Consider the following 15,549-nt stretch of genomic DNA (forward strand, 5'->3'; position numbering starts at 1 on the left):
CACATCCACAAAAGGTATTTAGTTTCCTAACTTCCACTGAAGTCAATGGGAGTTTTATCAAATAAAAATGATTTCTTTTTAAAAAGGTGGTGAGTTAAAAATATTGATATCTTTTAAAAATATTAAAGTCTTCAAGCCTTGAGAGACAAGTAGCAGTCTTGAACATAGATTTAATAAGTTAGAGGAGCAGAGATTGTTTAGAGCATCCACACTACTGCTCTGTTTAGTTCCAGGAACAGCAATTTTTAAAGGATTTTCAAAACTAACTTAATTTTGTTCCTAGTATTGCGAGGGATACCACTTTTGAAGGTTAGCAGCAATGTGGATCTTTAACACTCTCTGTTCCCAATAAGGCTAGCAGACACATTCTCTTAGAATGCAAATAGCACTGCTCCTGGAGTTGAAGAACCTACCTCACCAAGACCTAAAAATTCCGTTTGAGAGGAACAGACCTCTTCCAAATACGAACATTCATTTGTTCCTCTCTTACTTAAGGTCTCCGTGTGGCTTTAAAATAAAGCAACTATATGAGGAGTTCCATAAAAGAAAGTTGTAGAAAAAGTTAATTTTGTTGGAAAGCATGCTGGACAAGCTTTCAGATCTTAGGGAGTGAACACATTGTAAGATGAACAGCAATCCCACTTGTCCGTTAACAAGAAACGCAAAGCCCGTATCACTGCATCGTTAAGGGAGTCTTCCACAGAGCCCTTCAGTGGAAGGCAGATGAATGCAACATGGGACCTCAGGGGTGATCAAAAAGATTATGTTCCATAAGAGATGACATGCCAAAAGGAGAAGTTAAAAAGGCTGACACATTAAACAAAGAAAACAAAAAACAACAAAAATAAAACCCAGCACATACTAACGTGGGGTTCAAGTCTTCTCTCAAGAAGAGACTAAACAGTGTATTCAGAAATTCAATTTTAAGCATTAAAGCTGATGATATCAGGTACAAGAAGTGAAATTCTGAAAGGCAAAAAGATTTACCAGTTAAAAAATAAATAAATAAAAATACACAAACACTGTTTATTCAAAACAGAAAAGTTTTACAAAACAATTGTCTTTTGTGATAGAGCAAAAAGTTTCAAGAATAAATATTTAATTCTTTGTATAAAAATTGTAATATCAAAGGAAACTTGATGCAAACCAACAAACAGATAAAAACAATTTCAGCATTAAACATTTTGTGCAACAATGTCAAAACTGCTAATTGAGAAGTGACCATTCAGGCTGGTGCATGTTTTAATTGTGAAAATAAAACATGAAAGCCCTGCATTGGAGCACCGACATGCCTCTCTCTCTCTCAAAACAAAAACTAAATGAAGAAGTACGAATTTTAAGTCAATCTTTAGAGTCAAAAGTTAAGAAATTTTCTAGCTTCTCCATTCTTTGAAAGGAGTGCCATCATATTTTCTTCAAATTTATAAACCCTTTCTCTTAAACAGCAGCAAAAAATAATAAAAAGCCAAATTACAAAGTTGTTTTTAAGATAAGGAATATTCCTAACAAAGTAGACCTCCTGTAAACAAAAGCATTTCAATGGTCAAGAGGGACATTGATTTTTTCACCCAATGGGAAAAAAGTTTTTAAATAAAATTACAAGTTATAGATGCTAACTTAAGCCCCAGTCCTACAAACATGTAAGTATATGCTTAACTTTACTCAAGTGAGTCAAGTTAATCACTACATTTGCTTGCAGGATCACAGCCTTAATTGTATACATCTAAAAGCATACTGCATTTTAACTATTTTATACTAGCTGGGATTTCTATTATGTCATTTCTGCCACAGGTTATTGTCAATTCAAAGTGGCTAGTGCAATCAAAAAAAATTTCCACCAGTTATACAAGTATTTCCACAGTGCAATGTATTTTTAGATTTCTCAGGAATTTAGATCTATAACTTGTAATATTTTAGTTATTTTGCCATTATAATTTCAACACTGGTTAAGCAAAGCAAGTTCTGAGCAGTGTCAATCAACCTGTTTTCTAATTAAAGAGCATGGATTAACTGGATTTGTTTTGCTGTAAACATTTTAGAGCTGCAGAATTATGTAACATTATCCAGCAGGATGGGATAATTTTCTCATTTTTCAGCCATCACTTCTGCACTGTGGTAATGGACTAAGTCTCGCTTCATAGGTTTCTCTGTGTAGTCAACACCTGGATCCAACTGTGGTCAGTCCAGTGGTTTCCTTACACCTTCACTCTGGAGAAACACTTTATCTGTATGATTACTCATTCTAGTAGATATCAAGCTCTTATCCCAGCTGGAAGAGTGGCTTGCAGAGAGGCGAATATCAGTCATGCTCCAATAACCAGCTGACAGTTCTCTCCTGGATCTTGTTGACACTAGCCATTTTGCCCCCTAAGATGCCTGTGTATTACCACTGATGCAGCCCTACAGGTGGTTGCAATAGAGGGAGCACTATCTTAAACAAGAAGGTACATGCAGCTGGCCTGCACTGTAAATGAGCAGACCATCTAGACCTGCTCTGAGCAAAGTTAGAATTAAATACGGTGACTGGTCTACTTTAGTGCCCTCACATTGTCATCTACAGCATTGGTGGTGTTGGTGCTGGGAAATTTAGGGAAAAAGACTACTGTGAATATTCTCTTAGAAAGTAAATAAGTTGAAGAGTCCACCTCCTAGAACATGACAAAGCTCCACTAAAAGTGACAGACTCCTTGTCATTTCCAGCCTTTGTTTTGCATTTCTGCTGCTATGCCACTGGGTGAAAATTTGAATTCAAGCATTCTGAAGTGATTTTATGACCCTGTTCACACTGGAACTCATACCAACGTCAAACAGCTCTCAAAATAAGAGACAACCACCTCTTGCATCCACATCTACCAGTATCCAAGCAGCTACCATGGCTTTGGCTACTGGAGTTACTAACAAATACCTGTCCACAAAGTATGCGGAAACATTGTTAAGACGAGACTAACAACAACAGAGTGTGGAGTCCTTCTCCCAGAACTGGACTTTAGAGGTTTTGGACATGGTTATGAATGATCAGATTACAAGCGGTGGTGGTGGTCTGGGTCTTAATAGCACTTACTTCTAGCCTTGTAAACTGAAGGTTAAGCTATCTGTTCATGTTAAAGAGGCAAGAGTAACATATGAAATAGATTTGGTTGAAGATACAGATTTTCTATTTTGACACTGACTTCTTCACATGGCCATAAAACAAAGATCTGTGCTTGAAACCAATTAGATTGAGAGGACAATTTAGTGGATTCTTTGTAATTCTCTTAATAAATGTTTCATCTTTACATGTTACTATCAATATTTTCACCCTCTCTCTTCTTTGTGCAGTCTACCCTTACTTTTAGCTCCTCACATCTTTCTCTGTTAGTGCTCAAGTTTGCACAAATTTGGCTTCTTCAATTTTTTGAATAATCTGAACTAACTACATTGACAGATTTCCCTTGAGTTATTTAATGGAGAAGTTTAACTTGTCTTCCCTCTTGAAAATTAACTAGGGAGACAGAAGTGTATTTTTGAAAGATACAACTGGAAGGCCATACTCAATACATGTGCTCTTAGTTTACCAATGACTGATTGGAGTGTTTAAAAATACCACTTCAGAAAGTGTTTTCAGATTTAAAAAAAAGTTACTTAATTTCAAAATATTGCTGTAGTTGAAGCAGTGTTGCAGAAGTTATTAATGTACCTTCTCGTAAATTCCTGTTCTAAACAGAGCTCGTGTATTACCTGAAAGCACCAGTTAGAAAGACAGTGTGCATGCCATCTCCCCTCCCCCAATCTCGTGCAGGATTTAGGTAATCAAGAGAACAAAATGTTTTAGTAAGCTTTCACCACTAGCACCATTTGTGGCTTATTTTGATTTTTAAAGAGTCATTTTGCTGAACTGTATTCAGAAATGGGGACCATTTGACTAGTTTACTCAGACTTTTTAAAACTGTCATCATATTCTTCTACTCATGGTCAGAACTATCATTTCCCTTTGTTTGAAAAGTGCTATTTATGGATGTTTAAGTGGTGCATCAACTGCAAGCTGTTGCCTTGAAATGATGTGCCTTAATTTACACACTGGTTTTCAAATGGAAGAATGCAATTAATAAGGATTATTGACAAATTCTGTACTCCCAAGTTCAATTACTTTTCACAGGCTTTTCAATATCTAAAAAACGAAGTAAGTTAATATCTATTAAGATTTAAATCCCTTGAATAAGGAGTGTAAAAATACAGGGTGCAGTATGTGGAAACTAATACAGCAATAGAGTTATTCTGATAAAGTTCCTGAGCAGAATAATTTGGGACCTAAAAGCTATTCACATTTTAATCTTACTTCTTTTCATGTTATACTTTATGTATATTTTGGATAAACAGTTAAAAGTTGTCACTCCATTTTGGCTCAGTGAATCTCTATGCAGATATTCAAGTATTAGGAAAATGCAGCTGAACAGGGATATGTGTCCTCATACTGTAGTTTGCAAAGAAGCATAATGTTAATTATTTTGCAATATAGTCCACCCAAAAATCTAGAGGAAAAGCTTTTGATTTTTGGATCTGTTGCCTGCTTCCAAAGGTGATGAAGGTCATCTACATGTCCATGAGAGGTTATCATTTTGTTATAGATGCAGGGATGATATGGAGCCTTTCCTTCCCCAGAAAAGAATACATGATATTGTGGTACAATTCCCATTTTATTGGCACAGAGACCCATGAAAACATCATCTATATAAAGACTTGTATTAAGGGTCTGTGAAGCCTCATATACTTTAGCTGCTACATCACTTGATATTACATATGCGGCTCCAGCTGTGTAGTCAGGATAAGAAGGCCACTGGTACATTTCATATGGAACATAGTACTTGCTAGTCTTATCTCTTATGGGAGGAGCTCCACGATGGACACGCCCAATCCAGATATCTTGAGCGCCAATTTCCACTAGACTTTGGAGATATGCAACAAGATTTGGCATGTGAATAAAAATATCATCATCTGCAGACATAATGAACTTGGCATGTGGGCAGTATGCATTCACCCATCCAAACTGCAAAAGTAACTTAAGGGTAAGATTGTGAAAAGTATCCAAGAAGTCTTGTTGGATCAAATCATTATACTTCTGGTCTTCCATTAGAAGTTTTCTTTGCATCTGTGCTCTCTGCATATGATCTGTTGGTCGTCCTAAAGCAAAAACAGTTTTAATGTTGGCATTAAGATGAGAATATATATATTTTTCATTACCCCAGGTTTGTCGAATTGCATCTCGCCGATGCCGGTTTTCTGGAGAAGTCTTTACAAACAATAGAAGGAGGACCTCTTGCTGTTGACATTTCTCCTTGTGGTTGATCAAATATCGGTATCTTGCTACCCTGTCCAGGTTTTCCCTGCTAAGGGACAGGCTATCATTCACAAAGTTGTAGCTATTTATGAGGTATCTGTAAGAATAGGACTTCATATGGCTCACAATATGATTATCAAGTGGTGTCCAGAAAATCATGAGAGACAGTACAAAGCAAGTGGCAAGTATCTGCACAAATTGGCGTTTTCTGACTTTCCTGGAACTAACAAACATTCTGATGCAGTCCCTTTAATTCTTGTTCCAGTTAAGGATCAGTGTTTTTAGGGTGTTTTTTGTTTGAAAGCATAGAATCTCCCATTCACAAGAGATGTCCGTTGGAATGCATGTGGCCTTTTGTACAGTATCCTTGTAATGTCAGCTATGTGCACAGATTCACAAGTCATCTGTTTTTAAAAGCCATTTTGCTAAGAGTGAAAGAATGCAGAAGCGTTTAAAGGACACCACCACCTGCAGAGCAGATTTTTTCCTCTGCACCATCTTTAGCTGAAACAAACTGCACGCTTCCAAACTGATGTTTTCTTACATACTCCTTTGCTTCAGAGAGGCGGAGATCTATCAAAGGTGGGAAGGGAAAAAAAAAAACTGTTTTAGTAAGGACCTAAAAGCAATTATATATACAGATTAAATTGTTCTTTTTGGAAGCAAGTTATTAGTGGAGAGCCACGGTCTTTGTGCACATCTAGAGCAGGGAGAACCACCCTCTACATACATTCAACTGTCACAAGAATGAAAAGGTCAGAGAAAGCAAAAATTATACACATGGAGGGTTCCTAAAAAGACAGCCATCCTCACCTGGAAGGCTGATCAGCTCCCAGAGACTTTTAGGGGAGGGAAATCACATCCCCCACTTCCAGGCTTTATACAAGTCTCATTCTTACCTCTACCCCCATGTAGCTGCTCACTGTTGGTTACATGGATCTCTTAAAAAGAAGAAAAACTGTTTTGATTACATGGGGGGAGGGGAAGATAGCAAAATTGCTGTCAAAATGGATTTCCTCTCTAATCTTTCACTTACTCCCTTACAAAAGTTCTCAAAAGTAGAAGGGAAAAGAGATTCAGACATAAATGTGACTTTTATGGCTAGCAACTAGGGGGGGGGGTGAGAAGTTTGATTACAAATGGTGTCTTTAGACAGTGAACTCCTTAAAATACCTGCCTTCTTTGCTACCTTCCCCATGCAAAGCATGCCCTTAGGCTTCTGCGTGGTTACTTTATCCAGCCTGACTCAAGCCAGGGTTTTTCCAGGCACACAGGCAGCAAGGCTACCCTTAGGCACTGGGGTTCTCTTTTAAATCTAGATCACAGCAGGGTGCTAAACACTCCTGAACCGTGTCTACCCTCCCTGCACTGAGGACTTCTAGGGGTTAACAGCCCCACCCAAGGGCCCAATGCAGGCTGGGTCACAGACATCCCTGGGGGCACAGGTCCAGTGGGAGGCGACTGCAGTCCCTGGTGCTGGGAGGGAGCCGCAGGGCTGGGGAACACCCCTGGGCCGGCGCCCCACAGCCCTGCACCCTCATGGGGCTGAGGAAAATGGGGGTGATCGGAACGTGTTGGGGGGCCACAGAGAGGCGGGGCAGCCCCCCTCCCAATTCGTAATGGGGGCGGGGAGCGATGGGGGGCGGGGCGGGACAGCCCCCCTCTCCCCTCAGCCCCGGGCAGAGCGCGGGAAAGGGGCGCCCTGGCGCCGCTGAGGCGGCGGCTCGTGCTGCAGGTCCCTGCGGGGGCTCCTCACCGCCGCCCCGCAGTTACCTCCGCTCGGGCTGGGCGGGGCGCTTCGGGCACCGAGGGGCGTTTCCGGTGCCGCTGCCCCCCCTGCCGCACCACAGGGGACAGCGTTTCCGGGGGCGGGGAGGGGGGTCCTGAACGCACCTGTGAGGGGGGAGGGAAGGCGCACACTGAGGGAGGGGTGCACCGCCCTCCCTTCCCGCGCAGGGCTCCCCGGGGCAAGCCGCTGCTTGTGCCGGTGTCGCGGAGCCCTGAAGCCCTCCCCCCCGCCGGGTCCCCCAGCGCCCACCCCTTCGAGCCTGGCCAGCCAGGCTTCAACTCCGTCCTCCCCCCGCAGCACCCGCCTGTCCCCTGCAGTACTAAGGGATGCGGCCCCCAGCTCCGGCGGGGGGGGGGGGCTGCCTGTCTCTCCCTTAGGGGAGGCAACACCCGGCATTGTAATAAGTGAAGGGAAGTTGTGTGATGCTTAGGGAGCAATTCTTGTGCTGATGGAAGACTGAGGCAAGGGCTGCACCCACTTGTAACGTGCGCTTACAAGTATCATTATCCAACCTTGTCCCATCACTTCATTCAAGATCTATGCCTCCTTTGGGAGGGGGAGGGGGAGGGGGAAGAAATTCCTGAACCTGCAAAGCCAGCCCTACTTATTGATCGAGCAAGGCTAGGGTGACCAGATGTCCCGATTTTATAGGGACCATCCTGATTTTGGGGTCTTTCTTAAATAGGCTTATATTACCCCCCACCCTCTGTCCCAATTTTTCACATTTGCGGTCTGGTCATCCTAAGCAAGGGATAAGGGGACCTCAGCTACCTGGCAACCTACAGACCTGGTAGGAGGCATGAACTGGCCTAGATAGTTGCTACCTCTGAAAGCACTCTATCCACCCCCCTAGTAAAGCTTCAATCAAGCACCACGTTTCTACACATGGATGTTGCTTTTGTTCATTTTAAGTTTATGCATCTCCAGTCTTCATCTACAAATCTATAAAGTTTTTGAAAGCAATTTAGTAGTTGCCACTGGTGTCAAACACCGCTGTATCTTTAATAAAGTTTTAAAGCATAGTAAGCTTGCCCACTCTCCCTCCCCACATGGATGATTTTTTTTTAAATGGAGAGAAATTTTTATATGATTTCTCTCATTATATACATTATACACACACACAAAACAGTCTCTACCATCTAACAAACAAAGCATAGACTGAGTAGGTAAGCGGTTCTAGTTCCTCACCCCTGATATCAAACAAATAAGGGCTAACCATTAGATAAATCAAGCCACCTAGCCATCCAACAAAGAAGGTGTTCATGCCATTAAGATTTACCAGTTCTAAATACATTAATCTCAAAAAGGAAAGACTCCTCCACACCAACCAAATCACGTCACAAATGCAGCCTCTTAAAGCAGAGTTAATTATTTCTACTCCTGCAAACATGCATTACCTGGGACACATGTATTTTGCATCTAAACTTTCATGCCCTGAGCTGACAAAATAGACACCACAGTGTAGACAGTCACTTGCCGCTTAGCTAGAACAAAACTTGGTACAATTCCATGGCTTAGTTTCTGATGGAAAGGCCAGGTTGCTAAATGATAGCACGGGGTCGTAGAACTAAGGCTTGCAGACTGTGGTGCACAACAAAACAGCTGTATGAGCAGTCTGATAAATAAACCAATCAGCACTTTTTATAGCATCAGTTTAAACCCTTTTTATTTTGGATACATAAGTTACACAATGCACCTCCACTGAGTTAAAAACTCAGCAACTCTCTACAACAGAATGCCATTGCAAGGCTTACTCTTGTTTCAGTGGGTAAGCAGAATGCACATGAGAAGCTGGAGGGTTACCGAAATCCAGATATTAAATGAGCCAGGGCTTAAATTCAGATGGAGCTGTCCAGAGCAGAGCTCCAGTAAATATTTTAAATTGTCCCGGAGTTTTTAAATGGCATGGAGGGGTGGAGGTGGGGCACACAGGGAGAGAATCCAGGAAATACTCAAAGAATTTAAGCCCTGGAATGAACTGGTTGGTGGTTGTGTTGTTTTGGTTTGTTTGTTTGGAGTGGGGGTTGACAGGGAAGAAGTGGTTTCGGTAAAGTAGCAATAAGCCATTTATAATCGTTTTCTCATCAACTGGCAACATTTTGCACACCATACTGCACGTTTTATCAGGACAGAAAACCACCTCTTTCTTCCTAAACTGTTCTCGCTTCCACTTCCCTCTTCCACTGCGGGGGGTGGGGGGGGGTAAGAAATGTAATCCTAAATAGCTTAAGCAGATATTTTATTTATTGAAAATATAGTGTTGTTAACTAACTGTGCAAGAATCTAAAGTTAACCCATAGCACAAACAATTTATGTGCCAGTGAGAAGCCCTTCTGGTGAATATGGGAAATCCAAGTTGCCATTTCCAAGAGAGTTTAAGTTTTCAAAAACAGTTACTCAAATAACCTTTGAGCCAATTGCATTGCCTTGTCATCAATTTTTCCAGCTTAGTGTCTGTTTACCAAGCAGCAGCCTGAGAATACCACTATTTAGGTTGGAAAAGTGATGGTGAAATGGACCACTTGCAAACAAGGAACTGTCAAAGTCAATTTCATATTTAAACATTAACATTTCAATTTCAAACCAACATTAACTGAAGGTGGAGGACCTCCCTCCCCCCCCAAAAAAAAAAAGTAGATAGCAAAGAAGTGAGAGTAGCAGAAGCTTCTCCCTCCCTCCCATCCCCCTCACAATAGTCAGGAGGCTCTGGAACTGAATAGACAAAACAGCTTCAGAAAGCTAACAAGGTCAAGCTGCAGATGCCTACTAACCAGAGCCACATATGAAAACCCAGGGGCAGCAGAACCTATTTCCTAAGAAGCTAGTAGGGCATAAGTATACTGTGGAGGGGCTGAGTTTAATCCTTTTCTTGCAGGTGGGTGGCTCTCCCACATCTGTATTTTCCATGTACAAGAGAGGTAGGTTTAGTCCTCATGCTAGCAGAATTTTGAAGACTACTCTTGCTACAAAGTAGATCAACTTCAGTTTAGATTGTTGGGCAACTCAGTGCTGCAGTGGATCAGAGTTCAGGTCTTGAGTTATGTTAGCCAATATGGGGACACTATGGAGCCAGTCATCTCCTCTGACTAATTAACAGAGTAGCCATCTTCTTAATGTATGCGCAACTTGCCTCGGTGGCACGTGACCAGGATTCATCACCAAATTTAGTCCACAAATTGGATCATTAGCTTCCTTGGGCTGGGTACTAAAGATGAGCGTGACATGAACGCTGATCCATGCCCCCCCCCTCCCCCGAGTAGCCATGATGGGAGGGAAGTACCTCCAAGCCTATAGGAGGAGAGGCAGTACTTATACCCAATGGGGATGCAGTTTCCAGCAATACTAGACGTGCAAACCAAGTTTAGAAATCAAACTCACAGTCTCTCAGTGACTGTAACAGTACCCTCTGAGTCACTATTGTTCTGGGGCCAGGCACCTGATGAGACCAAAACAGTATCATAAGTACAAACATTGCTCTTTTGGAGCTGGTCTCACTTCTCCCCCACTAGCCACAAAATAAAACCAAGCCGATTCACTATTGGGAAAAAATGTATTCGTTTCCATCCCTCTGAATTAAGGGAGACCATTGGTGACAAGCTCTCTGGTGGGATGAAAAGCAGCATGATCAATCTGAGATGCTCCTGAAATTCCCTGCCTACAATAGTAGGCCTTAATCCATGGTGAAGGCAGAACCAGGCTCTAGAGTTGTTTTCCAATATCAATGAGTTAACTAATTAAGTTGTCCAGAGTGATATGGGTTAGATCTTACTACCCTACTGCTAAACTTATTACTTTGTGGAAATCCTTAGAATGCTTAGGATAAGAAAGGCACCAAGAGATTTGCTTTTGTCCTCTAGAACTAGAGGACCATCATTCTACAGCATTGGATATAGGGTTCTTCTTACAGGAACTATAGTTTCCCCTGCAGTTTCAATATTAGGTGGGTTTTTTTTTTTATTTCGGGGGTGGGGAGGGGAAGAAGTGATGCCATGCATATATGGCTGATTACAAAATTTCATATCCTTTTACCTTCAATTGACACTTTGTTTGAAAGGGACTCTAGGATGCAGTGAGATGAAAGGAGCTACAAAATTTGCTGTAAGAAGGAGGAGGAGTACTTGTGGCACCTTAGAGACTAAAATTTGAGCATAAGCTAAAACCCACTTCATCGGATGCGTGCAGTGGAAAATACTCACACACACAGGACAAAAAAAAAGGGTGTTGCCATACTAACTATAACGAGAGTAATCAGTTATGGTGGGCTATTATCAGCAGGGGATAAAAACCAAAAAAATCCAAAACCAAAAAAACTTTTGTAGTGATAATCAGGATGGCCCATTTCCAACAGGTGACAAGAAGGTGAGAGTAACAGTAGGAGGGGAAATTAGCATGGTTAGGTTTTACTTTGTGTAATGACCCATCCACTCCCAATCTTTATTCAAGCCTAATTTAATGGTGTCTAGTTTGCAAATTAATTCCAATTCTGCAGTTTCTTGTTGGAGTCTGTTTTTGAAGTTTTTTTGTTGGAGTATTATGACTTTGAGGTCTGTAATCAAGTGACCAGGGACGTTGAAGTGTTCTCCGACTGGTTTTTGAATGTTATAATTCTTGATGTCCGATTTGTGTCCATTTATTCTTTTGCGTAGTGACTGTCTGGTTTGGCCAATGTACGTGGCAAAGGGGCATTGCTGGCACATGATGGCATATATCACATTGGTAGATGTGCAGGTGAACAAGCCTCTCATAGTGTGGCTGATGTGATTAGGTCCTATGATGGTGTCCCCTGAATAGGTATGTGGGCAGAGTTAGCAACAAGCTTTGTTGTGAGGATAGGTTCCTGGGTTAGTGTTTTTGGTGTGTGGTTGCTGGTGAGTATGTGTTTCAGGTGGGGGGGGGGGGGGAAAGGGAGCTGTCTGTAAACAAGGACTGGCCTGTCTCCCAAGATCTGTGAGAGTGAGGGATCGTCTTTCAGGATAGGTTATTATAACATTATAACATTCAAAAAACCAGTTGGAGAACACTTCAACCTCCCTGGTCACTCGATTACAGACCTCAAAGTTGCAATACTCCAACAACAAAAAAGCTTTAAAAACAGACTCCAATGAGAAACTGCAGAATTGGAATTAATTTGCAAACTGGACACAATTAAATTAGGCTTGAATAAAGATTGGGAGTGGATGGGTCATTACACAAAGTAAAACTTATTTCCCCATGCTAATTCCCCCCTGCCCCCCTTACTCTCACCTTCTTGTTGCCTATTGGAAATGGGCCATCCTGATTATTACTATAAAAGTTTTTTCCCTCCTGCTGATAATAGCCCACCTCAACAGATTACTCTCATTATAGTTCTATGGCAACACCCATTTTTTCATGTCCTCTGTGTATGTGTGTGTGTATATAAGTATATCTTCCTACTGTATTTTCCACTGAACGTACAAGACAGCATGCTAACACACTCAGCACCCAAAAAACCCACTCTCTCCCCCACATACACACACAGTCCCTGTTACACTACACCCCACCCCCATTTGAAAAGCATGTTGCAGTCACCTGCATGCTGGGATAGCTGCCCATAATGCACCACTCCCAATGCCACTGCAAGTGTGGCAAAATGTGGCCACGCCAGTGCGCTTGAAGCTGTAAGTGTGGACAGACTGCAGCGCTTTCCCTACTGCACTCTACAAATGTGGGTTTAACTCAGTGTCCTATATCTGCAAGTGTAACCATGCCAAAAGAAAGGAAGGAAGGAGACTGACAGGAGGTAAGGGGCAGAGATACAGGAGGAGTTATACCCTCCCACCTCCAGAGTTTGCTTTTCTTCCTTCCCACTCCTTTGCTTTTAATAATAGGTGTTACACAAACACCTTAGTTCTACCTATGAAAGATACAACTTTGCCTCACTCGATTTATAGAGTCGAATTACTGTTGCTATCAGAGAGATTATCTTGGTGTATCCATTGTGAGATTTACCTTTATTAGGGCTTAACAAGGTCCCCTTTTTAACACAAAACTCCTCCATCAAATCACAGTGTATGTACAGGGCAGTCTTTCGCTGCTGGCAAAAACTGAATAAGGGATACTAGCAAAGTTTATTTAGCAGATAGATGTAGATTAGCATTGGAATTTAGAGAGCTCTATTGCAGTATCTGCATGCACTTTGCAAGGATTAGTTAAAAACAGTCAGTCAGTCCCGCTTCAGAGAAGAGCATTTATTGTCCATTTAATTTCCTATCCTCAGAATGACCAGGCATCTTCCCACATATGCTTCAGTATTCTTGGAGGATTTTCCAATAGTATAGCACTCATGAATCACCTACCCTACACACTAATGTGTGCAACATGGAAGAAGAAAACTGATTTCTATTAGAGAGACAAGGTAGATGAGGTAATGTCTTTGATTGGACCAACTTTTGTTGGCAGAAGAAGCAAGCTGTCAAGCTTCACAGAGCTCCTCCACAGGTCTGGAAAAAGTAACCAGAGTGTCATAATTAAATAAAGGTGGGACAGATTGTTAAGCATAACACATTGCAGGAGACCACTGAAAGTCAAGTATCAGAGGGGTAGCCGTGTTAGTCTGGTTCTGTAGAAGCAGCAAAGAATCCTGTGGCACCTTATAGACTAACAGACGTTTTGCAGCATGAGCTTTCGTGGGTGAATACCCACTTCTTCACATCCGAAGAAGTGGGTATTCACCCACGAAAGCTCATGCTGCAAAACGTCTGTTAGTCTATAAGGTGCCACAGGATTCTTTGCTGCTTCCACTGAAAGTCAAGTAGGCAATTAATCCTACTTTGTCCTATGACTACAGAGGAGTTCTTAAGCCATAAAACCAGTGTCTCCCTTGAGTCCATGATTTTAAGTTTCCAGGCTCATCTTTTGAAGGTGTTGTTCACAAAGGAATCCTGCACAATGACACATGGAGTGATTGCTTTGTGAAAAGTGTTTGCCCACGAGTGATAAGGTGTTTTTGTTTTTTATAATTTTTCTGGGCAAGTTCATGCATGAGCATAGCGATTGTCTGGTGTCATCCTTGTTGTTGTGGGGCATTTGATGCACTGGAGAGGGACACCACTTCTTGTGATGCATAGGACCCAGAAATCTTGAAAACTGTTTTGTGGGAGGTATGGATCATTGTAGCTGTGGAGATAGGTCTGCAAATTTTGTATCTGTTGTTGTGGCAGGCAGGGGCGGCTCTAGGCACCAGCAAAACAAGCTGGTGCCTAGGGCGGCAAAATCTAGGGGGCGGCAAAAGGCTGGGGCCCCAGCTCATCCTGCCGCTGCGAGCCGAGGAGCGGCCCGTCCCCTGCTCCTCGGGCGCGGCAGGCTGGGCCGGCGGACCTGCCGCAGTCATGCCTGTGGGAGGTCCACCAGAGCCCCGGGACGACTGGACCTGCCGCAGGCATAACTGCGGAGGGGGCGCTCGTCCCGCAGGCATGACTGCGGCAGCTCAAGCGGAGCCGCCGGACCCGCGAACCGTCCGCAGCCGCGGGAGGTCCAGCCGAGCCACGCGGGACCAGCGGTCCCTCTGCAGTCATGCCCGCGGGAGGTCCGCTGCTCCCAGGCGCCTCCCGCGCATGACTGCTTGGGGCGGCCAAAAAGGTAGAGCCGCCCCTGGTGGCAGGGTCTGATGCTGCTTTGAGTTGGTATGTTCTGTGTCTGCAGGGAGCTTCCTTATGAGCTTGGCGTGGTTGTGGGGTTGTTTAGAAGGCCAAAAGAGGTGGTTTGGGAAAGATTTCTTTCAAGATGGGGTCCCCATGAAGGATGGGTAGTAATTGTTTAACTTTCTATTAAAAGCGCAAAGAAAAAGGACTCCAGATGGAGAATTCACATTTTGCTCAGGAAGGAAGTTGACTTGAGGGTTGAAAGAGAAACAACGATATTGTCTCTCTTACTTTCTATTACTACCATATGAGAGTATAACTTTCTTTGTATTATACAGTTGCCCCTTTTCAACCTGAGCAGCTGGGGATGTTCCAGTTAGAAGTAAAAATTGATGTAATCTGGTATTTCCCTTGATGCAATCTTAACTAGCTCAGTACAAACATGGCAGCGCACACTAGGAATGCAAGTATGTAACCAGGATTCCAGGCGTGCTTGTGTAGTCCATGCTGCCGTATCCTCACTGCTTTTTTCTTTTTGGTGGGGGAGGCGCAGTGCTAGCTGGATTAGGCCTCCCTGAGCCGCAATCTCACCTCAGATTGCACAACAGACATACCCACATAAAAAAGTGCAGCAAGAGAATCTGGGCGGCTATACTGCTGCTTTTGTTCTCAGAGCTAAATGGCAAGATGCATGTAAGTGGCCATATCCCTTCAACGTGTTCAGAGATTGAGATCTTTTGTGCAAGATGATGATAGGAGCAAAGAAGAATTGCGAACTTCCTAGTCCACCCCAGAAGACAGTGTGATCAGGGGCGGCTCTAGACATTTCGCCGCCCCAAGCAGGG

General features: G+C 42.9%; 2 protein-coding genes across 5 annotated transcripts in view; one reads left to right on the forward strand and one right to left on the reverse strand.

The window, feature by feature from the left end:
* The window catches only part of MCF2L2 (MCF.2 cell line derived transforming sequence-like 2), a 293,975-nt gene that overhangs the window by 155,083 nt on the left and 123,343 nt on the right, over nucleotides 1-15,549 (forward strand). The gene's annotated exons all lie outside the window — the stretch shown is intronic.
* B3GNT5 (UDP-GlcNAc:betaGal beta-1,3-N-acetylglucosaminyltransferase 5) overlaps nucleotides 189-15,549 on the reverse strand; it is a 35,992-nt gene continuing 20,631 nt past the window's right edge. For 2 of the 4 annotated variants that reach the window (XM_039488978.1, XM_039488979.1), the window contains exon 2: nucleotides 189-5,887. In XM_039488978.1, the coding sequence (XP_039344912.1) occupies nucleotides 4,412-5,548 (1,137 nt within the window). In that variant the 5' untranslated portion in view covers nucleotides 5,549-5,887 and the 3' untranslated portion in view covers nucleotides 189-4,411. Of the gene's footprint in view, nucleotides 5,888-6,127; nucleotides 6,252-15,549 lie in introns of those variants that run through there. The other 2 variants (XM_039488981.1, XM_039488980.1) reach the window with 2 other exon arrangements.

This window comes from Mauremys reevesii, linkage group 9 (assembly GCF_016161935.1).
Source record: "Mauremys reevesii isolate NIE-2019 linkage group 9, ASM1616193v1, whole genome shotgun sequence".
In the NCBI taxonomy this organism is placed as follows: domain Eukaryota; kingdom Metazoa; phylum Chordata; order Testudines; family Geoemydidae; genus Mauremys; species Mauremys reevesii.